The sequence below is a fragment of the Bufo gargarizans genome, chromosome 4, assembly GCF_014858855.1.
Source record: "Bufo gargarizans isolate SCDJY-AF-19 chromosome 4, ASM1485885v1, whole genome shotgun sequence".
Lineage (NCBI taxonomy): Eukaryota > Metazoa > Chordata > Amphibia > Anura > Bufonidae > Bufo > Bufo gargarizans.
Window position 1 is genome coordinate 247,750,070 of NC_058083.1, and position 16,422 is coordinate 247,766,491.

The window sequence follows — 16,422 nt, forward strand, 5'->3', positions numbered from 1 at the left end:
CGTTCAGTACCTACGTGTAACAATGTCTCACATCACACATGAAACATAAGTAATACCTTTCTATCTGTCAACCACAGAGAAAATGCCCAGAACATTGTACTCCCCCCAGGAACTATGTTGCAGAGAAGAATTTGTCATCACAGTATCTCGCGGTCCGGCGTGAAAACAGCAGCACAGAAGTAAGTTGTGAACTTTGATTGCTCATGTGTCCAACAGTGAAGGATGAATACATTATGCACCTTTTAGAGGGTTATTCCCCTCAAGAAATGTGTGGCATATCTATGCCATATATGTCTGACAGGTGGGGATCCTACCTTTTGGGACCTGATCCTATGTCAAGTACAGGGCCCCATTGGTAGTGGAGAGGTAACTGAATGTGTGCTGCTCTCTCCATTTGCTTCAGTATGGCTATTTTTGGAAGGTGGGACTTGCACCTATCAGACATTTATGAGCTATCCTGAGGGAATGCCATAAATCTGCCGAAAGGACAACCCCTTTAAGTTTTCAATACAGCAGGTATATGGTATGCTGGTGAAACCCTCTTGTTATATGATCTGTTTTATTTATCTACATGGTAGGTAACCGATGTCTGATTGTTGGAACCCCACGATGACTAGAGTGGTGGTCCCGAACCCCCGGTACCTCCTTACTTCACAACTGCAGTGAGGGACAGTTTGAATGGAACTGTGGTCAATCCAATGCACTGCTGCTCCATTCTGTGTCTGTGGGGCAGATGGTAAAGGACATGTGCAGACCTATAGACACTAAATACAGCTGCAGGAGGCATCCCCGACAGCTGCTCCATTCTGTGTCTGTGGGGCAGATGGCAAAGGACATGTGCAGACCTATAGACACTAAATACAGCTGCAGGAGGCATCCCTGACAGCTGCTCCATTCTGTGTCTGTGGGGCAGATGGTAAAGGACACGTGCAGACCTATAGACACTAAATACAGCTGCAGGAGGCATCCCTGACAGCTGCTCCATTCAGTGTCTGTGGGGCAGATGGCAAAGGACATGTGCAGACCTATAGACACTAAATACAGCTGCAGGAGGCATCCCCGACAGCTGCTCCATTCTGTGTCTGTGGGGCAGATGGCAAAGGACATGTGCAGACCTATAGACACTAAATACAGCTGCAGGAGGCATCCCTGACAGCTGCTCCATTCTGTGTCTGTGGGGCAGATGGTAAAGGACACGTGCAGACCTATAGACACTAAATACAGCTGCAGGAGGCATCCCTGACAGCTGCTCCATTCAGTGTCTGTGGGGCAGATGGTAAAGGACATGTGCAGACCTATAGACACTAAATACAGCTGCAGGAGGCATCTCCAACAGCTGCTCCATTCAAACTGCCCCTCACTATGGTAGTTCGATTAGGCGGAATGGGAGATTCCATACGCTGTTCTAGTGGCCCAGTGATGAAGTCTCCAGCAGTCAGACATCAATTAACTGTACAACATCACTATGGTGTGAAATAACCAGCAATAAAGGGCATCTGTCAGTAGAATTGCACCTATAAAACTGGCTGAGCTGTTACAAGTGCGCTTGGCAGCTGAAGACATCTGTGTTGGTCCCATGTTCATATGTGTCCGCATTTCTAAGAAAAATTACGTTTTAATATATGCAGATGAGCCTCTAGGAGCAACAGAGGTTTTGCCATTACACCCCGAGACTCAGCTCTCTCTCTAAAACCTTATTCCTGTACTGTGTCTTTGCCGGATACTGAAGAGCAAGGTGCAGTGAGAGACTTTAGAAGTCTGGGCCAGGTATGATCACATTCTCACTGCCTGGTCCTGTCAGTCAAAGTGCAGAGAACGCAGCAGTTTCAGAGAGAGCTGAGTCTCTAAGAGTAATGGCAACACCCCCATTGCTCCTAGAGGCTCATTTGCATATAATAAAACTTCATTTTTCTCAGCAATGCAGACACATATGTACATGGGACCAACACAGATGTCTTCAGCTGCCAAGTGCACATGTAACAGGTCAGCCAGTTTCATAGGTACAAATATGCTGACAGATGCCCTTTAAGTTATGGGTTATATTTGTTAGTTATATCAAAATGCAATTTAATTTCTAGAACATATTTGTCATACACATGCAATTCCTAGTTATGCATTTGAGATTTGCCCCATTTAAACATATCCGTGTATGACTTTCCACGTACTGTTATACCACTGTGTGCGAGTGAGTGGGTCTGTCTCTTCTGCAAGCTACATACATATTTTATAAACCACATGCCCTTTGAGACCTTCTAGCGGTTTTCTGAGTTTTATACTGATGACCTATCCTCAGTATGAGATCGCTGGGGTTCCAACTCCTAGCACCCCCTGGCAGTCAGCTGTTTGAAGAGGCCATGGTGCTCTGGAGAGAGCTGCTCCTGGGCCACGTGATCGATGAACATGACATCACTGGCCTAAGTAGGGACCACGGCGATCACCGATTTGCCTCACGGCGAGCGTGTCGGGAGTCGGACCTTTACTGATCAGATAATGACAACCTATCCCGAGGACAGGTCATCCCATCGACGACAAACATTTTTCACATGTTACATGCAGATTTGCCACGAAATTCAGCACTTTTAATGCAAAAGTGAAATCCACGCCAATAGTCTGGCAAATACACAATCCAGAGTGCCTGAAAATCTTACCAGTTTTTTTTTGCATTGTGTGAGATGGGTTTTCTAGACCCCTTTGGAGTAGTGTAGTATAGTTCTAGACTGCAGTGTCCTGAGAGCAGGGATGTCTGTCTTACACTTCTTTTCTTTTTCACATTTTAAGCAGTCTGGAAAGACGGGAAAGGTAAGTAGTGTTCCATAAAATAAGGCATGAAATACTCTTTCCCTGTAAGTATTTGTGTCTGTGTGTTGTGTAAAAAGTGACGAACTGGGGGTCTTTGGTTTCCATGTTATTCAGCCATGTATTTTTTACATTTTGTTTTTAAAAAGGAAAGAATACCCCCCACATATTCAGAAGGTAGAAGTGGATCCTGTTGGTTTGTCACAAAGATTAGGTAAGTTTATTCATAGATACTTTCTATATGTACCGTAAGTATCTCATGCAGCTTTGAGGTATTCATGATGAAAGACTATGGAAAACTGAAGGGGTCCTTCCATGTGTCTTCCTTGTGATTTCATAGTGGTTCCTCAGGTTACAATGGCCTCAGACTGCAATATTTTCAACATATCTAGGCTAGTATACACAGTCTTTCACCAGCACGACACCCTTATTACGGCACATGTACTGATTACCTCTCTACAGGACAGTCTAGTACGGCATGTTCTGTCTTGTGCCAGGTAAGGACAGCGTCTTGTTATTTCCTGGTACAATGTGTCCTCATCATAGAAAGTCATTTACATCGTACTGTTATATTAAGGACTTGCTGTATCTGTATTAATCTTTTTATTTTTTGGGATGTCATTTTGGGGCCCAGAACCAATAACTAGTTTTCCATAGTTATAATGTTTTCATCTTGCAACGTTTGTCCAGGAAGCAATTAATATTGCACCTTGGAAGGCTTATTCAGAATTACAAAAATGTCTTATTTTTTCATAAATTGTGTCACACGTGTCCATAGTTTGTCGTGTCTTTTGCAGCTCAGCTTCATTCACTTCAGTGGAACTGGGCTGTAATACCAGGCACAACCTGTGGACAGGTGTGGCACTGTTTTTGGAAGAAAGTGGGCATGTTTTTTTCAGATCCTGTACAACATGTTTAACCAGTTCAAGACCAGGCCATTTACACTCCTTCCTGACCAGGCACATTTTTTTCTTTTCTTTTTTTTTTTTTTTGTACATCAGTCTTTGAAAGGCAACACTTTTATTTCAATTCACTTATATAAATAATGTTTGCCCCCCTTTTTTTTTTTTCTTTTTTTTTAAATACATGGGGCTTTAGTCATTTTTATTTTTGTATTTTTTTGTTTTTATTTTTAAATAGGAAAATGTTAAAAAGGGAAAAATAGCCTGTTTGTTAATAGCACAGCATGCATCTAATATATATTTTATTCTCATTTTTATATATGAGATGTATGGGTTTTGGTCACTGGGGGGCAGGGCTAGAAGCTGCAGTGTGACTTTTTTGTTTGTTTTTTGCTTTAGATAGGGATTTAGTTAGATGGGGAATACAGCCCCCAGAAAGGTCGTACAGGGCTGTACAACCACACTTCAGAGCTGATCAGGCCCCCCTGCGATCACATGACCTCTGGGACCAGAGCAGGAAGTGGCATTGCCACTGCTCATGCCACTTCCTGCTCTGGTCCCAGAGGTCATGTGATCGCAGGGTGGCCTGCATGAGCTGCTGGGTTTTGGCAGCACTTGTTGGTGCAATGGGCAGGGACGTTGCCTTCTTTATGGGGAGCCCTGCTGTCACTGACTCCAGGGGTTGCGTGTGAATCACTTTAAAACATCCTTGCAGAGAATATATGTTATCCTGATGTATATAGTCAGAGTGGTCGGCAAATGGTAAGGACCATTGTAAATTAGGCTAATAGTGGACCTGGAAAAGGCTAGTATGTTATGTATTACCAAAACTCCAAGCATTTTTCTAGGGGAATTAACCTAAGAGTCTGGAGCACGCTCTCTTTCTGCTGTTGTGACCTGTATGATGTGTGTGAGTTGTGGGAATATGAATCTTGGTTCGCTGCTATATAATATGTGAAGTAGTTACTAGTAAACATTTTGGGGGAGATTTATCAAACTGGTGTAAAGTAAAACTGGCTTAGTTGCCCATAGCAACCAATCAGATTACACCATTCATTTCTCACAGCTCATTTGGACAATGAAAGGTGGAATCTGATTGGTTGCTATGGGCAGCTAAACCAGTTCTACTTTACACCAGTTTGCTAAATCTCCCCCTTAATTTTTTTAAATGCAAATTCATACATTGATGAGCGGTGATTTAGAGCTTTTTTTTACCACAAATGCCTATGACTTTTTGTGAAAAATGGACAGCTTCTGTGTGCATTCTGTTTTCTCCTCACTCCCATTAATTGAAAGGGCTATTCAATTCTCCAAAAATGGTCCAGAGTAGGACCTGCAGTGATATTCTTCGACTGGGCACATGGAGCCATTAAAAACAACAGATGTGTGAATAGCATTGACTTCCATGGGTCTTTGTGCTGTCCTTTCTCAAACAGATGGCAGACAGAAGAAAAGTGCTGTGGTGACTAAGCTCTTACCACCATTGGCTTCTTCTGCCAGGCTTGGTGGTTATAGTGCTCCATCCAGCTATAATATGTAAGGTAACTAAGTTTCCTTTTTTTGTAGAAGACATGCAGGGAACAGGGGAGGATTCCCAGGTGGAGCCCGGGCCTACAATAAGGAGAAAGGTACAGCAGCCTCGGCGCAGCAGTTTGCATACGTGTTATTTGCCCTTGCATCATACTGCTCAATTGTGTGTAACAGAGGTGTGTTCTAGGTATTCATTATTGCATCATTTCTTATACATTTGACTAAAAAAGATACAGTGAAACCTCTTCAAAATCTGGACTGACAGATGTCTAGTTTCATCATATACTAGACAATGGGGGTCATTTCGCAAAGACCAACCTTTTGCTCCGGTCTTTAATATCCTCCGCGCCGCCAGAGGATGCTCATAATATGATGAGGCACAGGCCTCCAGCAGTCCTTACACCTAGATTGAAATCTAGTCCAGCTGGTAGGTTGAGTAGATATCAGATGTCACTTAAACCCAAAAATGTGTTGGGGTTGATGGCAAATGCACCATAGAAACACCACTTGCACTTAACTTTAGGCGCAGTGATGTTTAAAGTCTCAAACTGTTGCTCTTTCATACCCCATTTTTTACGCTTGGGTGGTCATAGTAAATGGCCCCTAACAAGTATCGGCGTCAAACAAAACTCAATCCATAAAATGAAATTTCTACAATTTGTAGTATAAATTGAGTGCCAAGTAATACAAATTGTATTGTGGGTATAGGTCATTTTCTGTGAGAGAACCACCCCCGTAGAAGACCACGTTCCAATGCACGAGGTTTCACCGTATTTCTTTTATAAGATTAAAATGTAAAAAATGTACTGGGCCGTGTTCACATACAGATTTCAGACAAATGCCAAATTCTTAAAGGGAACCTGTCACCAGGTCTCCAAGGCCACTAAACCTCCGGTATGCCCCTATGCGGTTTGAGTTTAGCTTTCTAAGCGTATGTTCATATCTGCGTTTGGGGCCTCCTTCACAAATTTGGTCAAAACCAGCACCAGCAGACAGAAAAGTCCTTTTTAAAAAAAAAAAAAAAAAAAAAAAAAAAAGCATTCTGCCAGATGGAAACCAACAGTGATGGCCAGTTCGCAGTGTTCGCCAGCGGACACATGCGGGCTGCCATCTTTAGTAAGGTTGACTCTGCCCCCAGCAGCTGTTCTCGGAACTGCCTGCTCCCTGTGTAAGGGCTTACCTGTGCTTCGCTGGACGGGTGAGTCTACCTTACTAAAGATGGCAGCCCGCATGTGTTCGCTGGCTGAAGAACTGGCCATCACTGGAAACCAACCAGTTCCCATTATAGTCAATAGGATCTGTTTGGCTCTGTTCGTGTCAGTAATTGGAATTTACATTATTTTAATTGTTCTGGTCCTATAACGGAGCAGATGTGTTCACAACCTCATGTTCTTGGAGGGTAAACATTTGGATCCTTTTTTTTACTTTGCTGTATGTAAACATTTTTATGTAGTAAAAGTCAGTGGCAGGCTTATGGTGCTAATGCCAAACAATTAAAGAAATTATATTGGACGGTGCGCACGAGAAAGTAGATGCATCACAGTTGTATTTATTATTGGAGTTACACTTCTTGTTCACCCCTGGGGACATTTTCTCAAGACACTCCAGCATGGCTGGACCCACCTTGGGAATCATACTGCTTTCTGCTGCGGAGTTCTGGCTTCTATGACTCCATGCTTACCTGCTCTCCGCCGCAGCTCCTTGGTCTCCCCGTGTCAGCATCCGGTTAGACGCTGCAGCCAATGACTAACCGCAACCGTGAGATGTCACCCATAGATCAGGTCACTGGAAGACCCATGAGTTGAGGCAGAGCCAGGGTAAGAAAGGAGCTAGAACCCAGTGGTGGGGAGGAGGTAAGTGTGAGTCCCACCTCAAGTCCAGCCACGCTGTGAGGGTCTGTAGAAGTGCAATGTCTTCTAGTGCAATGTTTTTTTTTTTTTCTAGTGTAATGCTTTAGTTTAAATGTCAGTTCTTGTTCCCCTGTCCATGGCATCTAGGATTGCTCCAAACAACATTTCATTGTATTGTACATTGTATTAAATTGTATTGTACAGTGACAATAAAGGCATCTTATCTTATCTAGAAAAGTTCCCCAGGAGTAACTAATCCCTTCAAGACAATGCAGGCCAACATAGGAATCGCCCTTAATAAAGGGGTTGTCTGGGTATTTTCAAATACACTTATTTTTTTTATTTATTTTTTTATAATTTCTAATCAAAATATGCAAAACATGAAAGACCTCCATCAATGAAATACATTTAAAGGTATCTTATCCCCTATGCAAATGAAAGGGGGTAAGTGACAAATTGGTGTAGGGTCTGGCCACTGGGCCCCAACTGGTAGCGGCAGACAGTCATTCTCGCCGCCTCTCGATTCAACTCTGTGTAACTGCCAGAGACCGCTGAGTCCTTGTATTCGGCTAATTCTGGCAGTCTCATAGAGCAGAGTGAAGTGACAGACATGGGCCCCCTGTTTTTGTGTCTGGCTGAGGACCCAGCAGTCAGACCACTGATGATGAGACCCTTATGCCCTGGAGCTCGCCCTGCCTTCGGTGTATTACCTGGTTGACCTATTTCCCTGTGGCAGGTCTACATGCTTGGTTCCTCCACAATTTAGTGCTCATCCCATCTATATGAAGAAGTAGCTTAGCATAAACCCTTGTATATAGTTGTACCTTCAGAAATGTAGCCTTGCAGGATTTCTGCTAATTGACTCTTGGACTTGCTTACCCTTTTCTTTTTCTTGACAGAGCACAGAGCAGATCGAACCTTTCCAACATTGTACATCTTGTGTAAAAGAGAATAAAAGTAAGACAAGATGCCAAAGTTGTGGAGATGCGCAGAGACTTTCCAGACAAAGCACTTCATTTTCAGAATCACCTGCTTCCCTGGCTAGGCCATCAATCCATCACAGTCCCGCAGCTGACAAGTCTGTCAGCAAAGGGTTAAATGCTAAGAACTTCTATAGCTCTTCCTTTAGCAAAATTGCAATGGACTCCATGTTAAAAAACGACTCTCCCAAGTGGAAGCAGTATCCTGCAAATGGGAAAATTGGACTATCCGCAGAAGCTAATTTATCCAAGATTACTAAAAATGCCAGACTGAGAAGTAGATTGTCCGAAACCAATGACACAAGTAAGTGTATTTTGTACCCCATTTTATTTTTAAAGGGAACCTGTCATCAACCTTATGCTGACCTCACTGTGTGCAGCATAAAATAGTGACAGAAATGCTGATTTCAGCGCTGTGTGTCACTCATGAGCTAATAGTAAGTGGTTGCTGAGAACCAGCATCATAAGCATTACAGCCCAGGCCTTGAAAAGTGTCCAATCTACCTGAGAAGAGTCCTGGTTATTCATAATCTCCCGCTCTCCCCGCCCATCTGCTGATGATTGGCAGTTCTCTCCTAGAGAGAAAGGGAGAAAACTAGGTAGAAGACAATCATCAGCAGGTGGGCGGGAGAGCAGGAATTCATGAATAACCAGGACTCTTCTCAGGTAGAAGACTGTCAGTCATCAGCAGGAGAGCAGGAATTCATGAATAACCAGGACTCTTCTCAGGTAGAAGACTGTCAGTCATCAGCAGGAGAGCAGGAATTCATGAATAACCAGGACTCTTCTCAGGTAGAAGACTGTCAGTCATCAGCAGGAGAGCAGGAATTCATGAATAACCAGGACTCTTCTCAGGTGGCCGGGACTCTTTTCCAGGCCCAGACTGCAATGATTGGGATGTTGGTTCTCGGCCACCAGTTACTTTTAATTTATAAATGACAGACCGCTGAAATCAACTCACCTGTCACCTCGCATAAAGTTGATGACAGGTTCCCTTTAACCCCTTAAGGACTGGGCTCCCTTTAACCCCTTAAGGACTGGGCTAATTCTTGTTTACAAGAATTTTTTACATTTTTCATTCATATAGCCATTTGAGGGTTTATTTTTTTGTGGGACAAGTTGTTGGGTTTTACTACTATGTGCTCTGTTCACTATTTAATAAACATGATAAGGCTACTTTCACACTAGCGTTCGGGCGGATCCGTTCTGAACGGATCCGCTCATAATAATGCAGACGGAGGCTCCGTTCAGAACGGATCCGTCTGCATTATTTTTAGCATAGAACAGCTAAGTGTGAAAATAGCCTAGTACGGATCCGTCCAGACTTTCAATGTAAAGTCAATGGGGGACGGATCCGCTTGAAGATTGAGCCACATTGTGGCATCTTCAAACGGATCCGTCCCCATTGACTTACATTGAAAGTCTGGACGGATCCGCACGCCTCCGCACGGCCAGGCGGACACCCGAACGCTGCAAGCAGCGTTCAGCTGTCCGCCTGTCCGTGCAGAGGCGAGCGGAGCGGAGGCTGAACGCCGCCAGACTGATGCAGTCTGAGCGGATCCGCTCCATTCAGACTGCATCAGGGCTGGACGGCTGCGTTCGGGTCCGCTCGTGAGCTCCTTCAAACGGAGCTCACGAGCGGAAACCCGAACGCTAGTGTGAAAGTAGCCTAAGAGGTCCTTATTCTGTAGGGCACTAAAATTATGGCGGATCTTCTGACAGATTCCCTTTTTAAAAGTAGTAAAAAATATATATATTTATTATACTACTTTTAAAGGGAATCTGTCAGCAGATTTGTACCTATGAACAGAGGTGGCAATAATGACACTCTAAAAAAAAATTTTTATGCGTTGTCTAGGCATTAGACTTTATTCTGGAAGGCTGTATCATCGCCACATGTTTGTTCAGTCCCTGCCGCCCGCATCATTAGTCCAGGTGCAGGCAGCAGGGACTGATACAGAGCTCCGGATCATCGCGGGAGCCGGCACTCTCCACACCAGTATGTGTACATTGACAAGTCCTCAGGCAGCAGCTCCCAGCCAATCCCAGTGCTTCTCTCATGTACACCTCATGTCAGAGCAGCCATACACTGATTGGTTCCTGCTAAGACATATGCTGATTGGCTATAAATAAACTGGGGGCGGGGCTTAGCGCCGCTGGGAAGTGTAGTGTTTTCAGGTTAGTGAGGCTGGCTGCACACTTACTTGTCCGTAACCACCTGCAGTTCATGACCCTGTGGGTCCTGGCTGTTGTCATAGGGTTGTTACTGTATGAGTTGGGTTACAGTTTGTGTATGCATCATACAATAAGCTAATGTTGAAGAAGCGTCCTGTAGCCTTAAAGAAAATCTGTCACCTCCGTCATTGCTTTTTAAGTAAAGGAATTGCATAGTAGCACATGTCACCTTATTCATATATGTACCTTTCTTTTAGCCATTGGTGGTTCCAGTCTTCAGAAAATGAACTTTGTTTGGAATGCAAATGATCCTGCAAAAGTGCCCAGCGGGGCGTTACACTCTGCGGAAGGAGCCCCAGGCATGCCTCTTTCCAGTGTCCAAGCCCACCTTCATGTACAGCCCAAGCTTTAACACAACTCCCCCTGCTTCAATATGTACGCTCCCTCCGAGCCACGTCACATTCCAGCCCTAACTTCAGCCACCTGTTTGTTGCTGCCTCCCCTCTAAATCTCGAGCATGTGCAGGGCTGGAATGTGACTACAAAGCCTAGCAAGCCCTCCGCTATTTATGCCATGCAGAAAGGGGCATGATAGATGGCATACAATAACATGTTAGATTACATAATGGTTTAATCCTTACAGATAAAGATAGTGACTGGTCTCCTATGTAAATCCAGTCATTGATCACGATAAAAGAAAAATTCATATACATTTTTGGATTTTAACCACAGCGTTCTATGACTGCAGTGTGCTGCACTGCCTTCTCTTTGGGGATATGTGAGAATACCTCTGCTTTATACAAGTGATGTCTCCTAGAGGGACTAAAAATAGGTAAAGATTAATCAAGTTTATAAAAAAAAAAATAATATATATATATATATATATATATATATATATATATATATATATATATAATGAAAAAAATCAACCGGCAGCACCACAACTGAAACAAAAGCGGGTGCAAGGTCCGAGTACGGCAACTGGAGCTTACCCACTACTAAACAAATGGAAAAATCGGACAGCACTCCAGACGGTTTCTTCGGTAAAGCAAGTGAATTTAATCACCCATGTGGTGGCAGCAAAAAAGCAACGTTTCGGCTCTACATGAGCCTTTCTCAAGCAATGACAAAAAGTGCAGAGCAAACATATATAAGTGGACCAATTAAATCAATTATACAATTGTGTAATCAATACTTGATAAATAACAGTACAAAAAGTTATAAATAGTGTTACAGAATGAACATCATGGCAATCATTATTAAAGTGACAAGTGCTAGCAGTGTATAAAGTGCATGATATAGCTGGCAATCATATGTTACAGTCTAAAAACCATAGGTATTGACAGCTGTTCATGATTAGTCCATAATTATTCATGTAACATTAATTGTGCACAGGGGTGTGTTAATGAACAAATACCTAGAAAAGTGATGTAGCCCACGTATACTAACACGCCGTTCAGCGCGTCTCCTCTGTGTCAGTGCGCATGTCCCGGTCGCATATGTTGCGTCGGAGCGGCACCATATCAGCTGGAGATGTCGCTCTGGAGTGGCGTCACAAGCGCATAGCAGTACCTTACATCGCGTCATGTGTTCCGCCGCTAGGGTGAGGGAGCGCATGCGCAGTGCCATCATATTGTCTCTAGCCACCATGTTACTTCAGGGAATGTGGCCAGTATCTCTCTTAATTACTATATTTAATGCTGGCCATACGCAGGGTTACATAGTTGGTCATAGTGGATATTTTCCACCTATAAGCAGCCAAGGGAGGGTCCCCACTTTTCCAAGATCCGGAACCAACCTCTATGTATGACCGCGATGCTGACAGCACGTTAATGCGATCAGCACCATCGGTCACAAACTTGCTGCACCGCGTGACCTAGAGGGTTCTCCTCTAATGATAACCCAGGGCAAAAACAGTTGACATTAGGGCAATCAGCACTCTATTTGCGCATTACAACTTGTTCCTTTTATTATGCAATCGGGACAACCGCACCACTCCACAGGGACAAAATTATAAGCTTGTACAAACAAACAGATACTTAGTGGGCTCTTCATCCACCTTCTAGGTTGATCATTATTCCTTCGTGTCTTCCGAAATTCCAGTGCATCTGAAATGATATACAGTATTAGTGATACAAGTGACTCCCAAAATGTTATAATAACCTTGTTTTACACATTTCTATTATATTTTTATTATTGGTTTTTATGAAATTTACATTTTTTATAGAATATTTTTGTCAATGAACATGTCCTCAGCAGGAGGAAATATTTGTGTACATCTCTGGCAGCACATAAGAGGGCACCCTTCCCACCTCAAACTCCCCCTCCATACCTGTAATCGATATTCAGGCAATTAGGTTGTAAACTATTTAGCGTTCGAATCCAAAACAATTCTCTCTTTTTAAGTAACGAAATACGGTCACCGCCCCTACGAGACATTGGTACTTGATCAATGATCCAGCATCTCAAGTCCTTTTCATTGTGTTTTTTAAGTGAAAAATGCCTAGGCACCGGAAGATCAGTACGACCCTTCCTAATGGTAAACCTATGGTTGTTGAGTCTAGTTTTTAAATCAGTGGAGGTTTCACCTACATACAATGTATGGCAGGGGCAAGAAAGCACATACACCACAAAAGAAGAGTCGCAAGATAGATGAAATTTAATGGGATACGTAACACCTGTAGTAGGATGTGTGAAGACCCTGGATCTGCAAATGAAGCGACAATTGACACAATGAAGGCACGGGAAACACCCAGTGCCAGATGGTGTCAATGTAGTTTGTCTGGTAACCTTCTTGGGTCCAACATCTGCCCTCACTAGTTGGTCTCTGATGTTTTTACATCTCCGGTACGCACATAATGGTAGTGACTTAAATTCAGGTACGTCTTTTTTGCATCCACTTAACACCGACCAATGTCGTTTCAAAATTTTGTTAATATCATTACTGTATTCCGAGTAAGTGGATACAAAAGTAACCCTGTTATCTGACTTTTTGTTTTTACCACTGGTCTGTAGTAGGGAATCTCTATCTAGAGCTGACACCCTATCCTTCTGCATCTCAAGTAATTTGCTGGGATACCCCCGTTGTTTGAATTTTAGAGTCATATCTTGGATGGTTTTGTCTAAGGAGGTTCTGTCTGTGACTATCCTTCTGGCCCTCAAAAACTGGGAGTATGGCAAGTGCTTCACCATACTGCGAGGGTGGCAACTTTCGTACCTTAACATCATGTTTCTGTCCGTAGGTTTTATATACAATTGTGTGCTTAATGAGCCATTGGACACAAAAACATTAGTGTCCAAGAATTGGACAGAAACATCCGAGTAGGTAACGGTAAATTGCAATTCATCATCTACACTGTTAAGGTGACGATGGAAGTCATGTAACTGTTGTATGGTTCCAGTCCAAATGAGGAAGATGTCGTCTATGTATCTCCACCACCCCTTGATATATTGGGCGTGGTGGGAGCCATAGACGACATCTTCCTCAAATCGGCGCATATAGATGTTGGCATATGTGGGGGCCACGTTGGACCCCATTGCCACGCCTCGTTTTTGGACATAGTAAGTGTCCTGGAAAAGAAAGTAGTTAAATTCAAGGACAATAGTGAGGAGATCAATAATGAAGGAGCAGGCTTCAGGTGTCAAAGAAGACATCTCAAGCATGCCCCGAATTGCACTGATGCCCTTATGATGCTCAATCGAAGTATAAAGAGATACCACGTCAAAGGACACTAAAGTAATAGACTCAATATCAGCCAAATTGGTCTCCTTTAACTTTATCAGAAAGTCGGATGTGTCCCTGATATATGATTGTCCTCCAGTAGAAAAGTCACGTAGAACCTTGTCTAAAAAGATTGCGACGTGGCCAAATACTGAATCGGTCCCCGAAACAATGGGGCGCCCGGGTGGGTCCACCATTGTTTTGTGGACCTTAGGCAAAACATATATTACCGGAGTGATAGGGTGAGGAACAATCAAATATTCAGACAGTTTCTGATCTATAATACCTGCAGTCAAGGCATCAGAGACACATTGTTCAATTAATCGTACAATCTGAAATTTAGGATCATGGGATACCATACTGTATACCTTAGTGTCACCTAATTGCCTTAAGATCTCTTGGATATATTTCGCCGTATCCATTACTACGACCGCGCCACCTTTATCAGCGGGTTTTACTGTTAGCTCTTTGTCCCTTTTTAATTCAGTTAATGCGTAAGCCTCCGCTGTGGTAAGATTCGGGAATCTGAAGCTCTCAGATCGCGGGAGCAGCCTCAGCGTCTCAATCTCAGATTTGACAGCCGAGGCGTAGGCATCAATAGCAGGTTCATTAAGCAATGGAGTAAAAGAACTCTGATTATACAAATTAAACATATGACATGAAAACTCACTTTCCTTTTTCATCTGTTCCCCACTAGTTCCATGGAACCAAACCTTAAGTTTCAAAGAACGAAAAAAATTATTTAAATCAGACTCCAAGTCGAGCCAATTTACCTGTGAGTTGGGGCAGAAGGATAGACCTTTTGACAGAACGATTAATTGTGCAGGGGTTAAAATTTTCGAAGACAGATTAATAACGGTTACTTCTTCACTTTGGAATGTTGTGTCCGTGTGCCATACATTGTATGTAGGTGAAACCTCCACTGATTTAAAAACTAGACTCAACAACCATAGGTTTACCATTAGGAAGGGTCGTACTGATCTTCCGGTGCCTAGGCATTTTTCACTTAAAAAACACAATGAAAAGGACTTGAGATGCTGGATCATTGATCAAGTACCAATGTCTCGTAGGGGCGGTGACCGTATTTCGTTACTTAAAAAGAGAGAATTGTTTTGGATTCGAACGCTAAATAGTTTACAACCTAATGGCCTGAATATCGATTACAGGTATGGAGGGGGAGTTTGAGGTGGGAAGGGTGCCCTCTTATGTGCTGCCAGAGATGTACACAAATATTTCCTCCTGCTGAGGACATGTTCATTGACAAAAATATTCTATAAAAAATGTAAATTTCATAAAAACCAATAATAAAAATATAATAGAAATGTGTAAAACAAGGTTATTATAACATTTTGGGAGTCACTTGTATCACTAATACTGTATATCATTTCAGATGCACTGGAATTTCGGAAGACACGAAGGAATAATGATCAACCTAGAAGGTGGATGAAGAGCCCACTAAGTATCTGTTTGTTTGTACAAGCTTATAATTTTGTCCCTGTGGAGTGGTGCGGTTGTCCCGATTGCATAATAAAAGGAACAAGTTGTAATGCGCAAATAGAGTGCTGATTGCCCTAATGTCAACTGTTTTTGCCCTGGGTTATCATTAGAGGAGAACCCTCTAGGTCACGCGGTGCAGCAAGTTTGTGACCGATGGTGCTGATCGCATTAACGTGCTGTCAGCATCGCGGTCATACATAGAGGTTGGTTCCGGATCTTGGAAAAGTGGGGACCCTCCCTTGGCTGCTTATAGGTGGAAAATATCCACTATGACCAACTATGTAACCCTGCGTATGGCCAGCATTAAATATAGTAATTAAGAGAGATACTGGCCACATTCCCTGAAGTAACATGGTGGCTAGAGACAATATGATGGCACTGCGCATGCGCTCCCTCACCCTAGCGGCGGAACACATGACGCGATGTAAGGTACTGCTATGCGCTTGTGACGCCACTCCAGAGCGACATCTCCAGCTGATATGGTGCCGCTCCGACGCAACATATGCGACCGGGACATGCGCACTGACACAGAGGAGACGCGCTGAACGGCGTGTTAGTATACGTGGGCTACATCACTTTTCTAGGTATTTGTTCATTAACACACCCCTGTGCACAATTAATGTTACATGAATAATTATGGACTAATCATGAACAGCTGTCAATACCTATGGTTTTTAGACTGTAACATATGATTGCCAGCTATATCATGCACTTTATACACTGCTAGCACTTGTCACTTTAATAATGATTGCCATGATGTTCATTCTGTAACACTATTTATAACTTTTTGTACTGTTATTTATCAAGTATTGATTACACAATTGTATAATTGATTTAATTGGTCCACTTATATATGTTTGCTCTGCACTTTTTGTCATTGCTTGAGAAAGGCTCATGTAGAGCCGAAACGTTGCTTTTTTGCTGCCACCACATGGGTGATTAAATTCACTTGCTTTACCGAAGAAACCGTCT

The 16,422-nt window shown here is 43.1% G+C and overlaps 1 protein-coding gene across 4 annotated transcripts in view; it reads left to right on the top strand.

The window, feature by feature from the left end:
* The window catches only part of SENP6 (SUMO specific peptidase 6), an 84,793-nt gene that overhangs the window by 26,789 nt on the left and 41,582 nt on the right, over window positions 1-16,422 (top strand). The window contains exons 5-9 of one of the 4 annotated variants that reach the window (XM_044289048.1): window positions 78-179; window positions 2,779-2,799; window positions 2,946-3,010; window positions 5,265-5,404; window positions 7,978-8,362. In XM_044289048.1, coding sequence (XP_044144983.1) covers window positions 78-179; window positions 2,779-2,799; window positions 2,946-3,010; window positions 5,265-5,404; window positions 7,978-8,362 — 713 coding nt within the window. The remainder of the gene's footprint in view (window positions 1-77; window positions 180-2,778; window positions 2,800-2,945; window positions 3,011-5,264; window positions 5,405-7,977; window positions 8,363-16,422) is intronic. The other 3 variants (XM_044289050.1, XM_044289049.1, XM_044289051.1) reach the window with 3 other exon arrangements.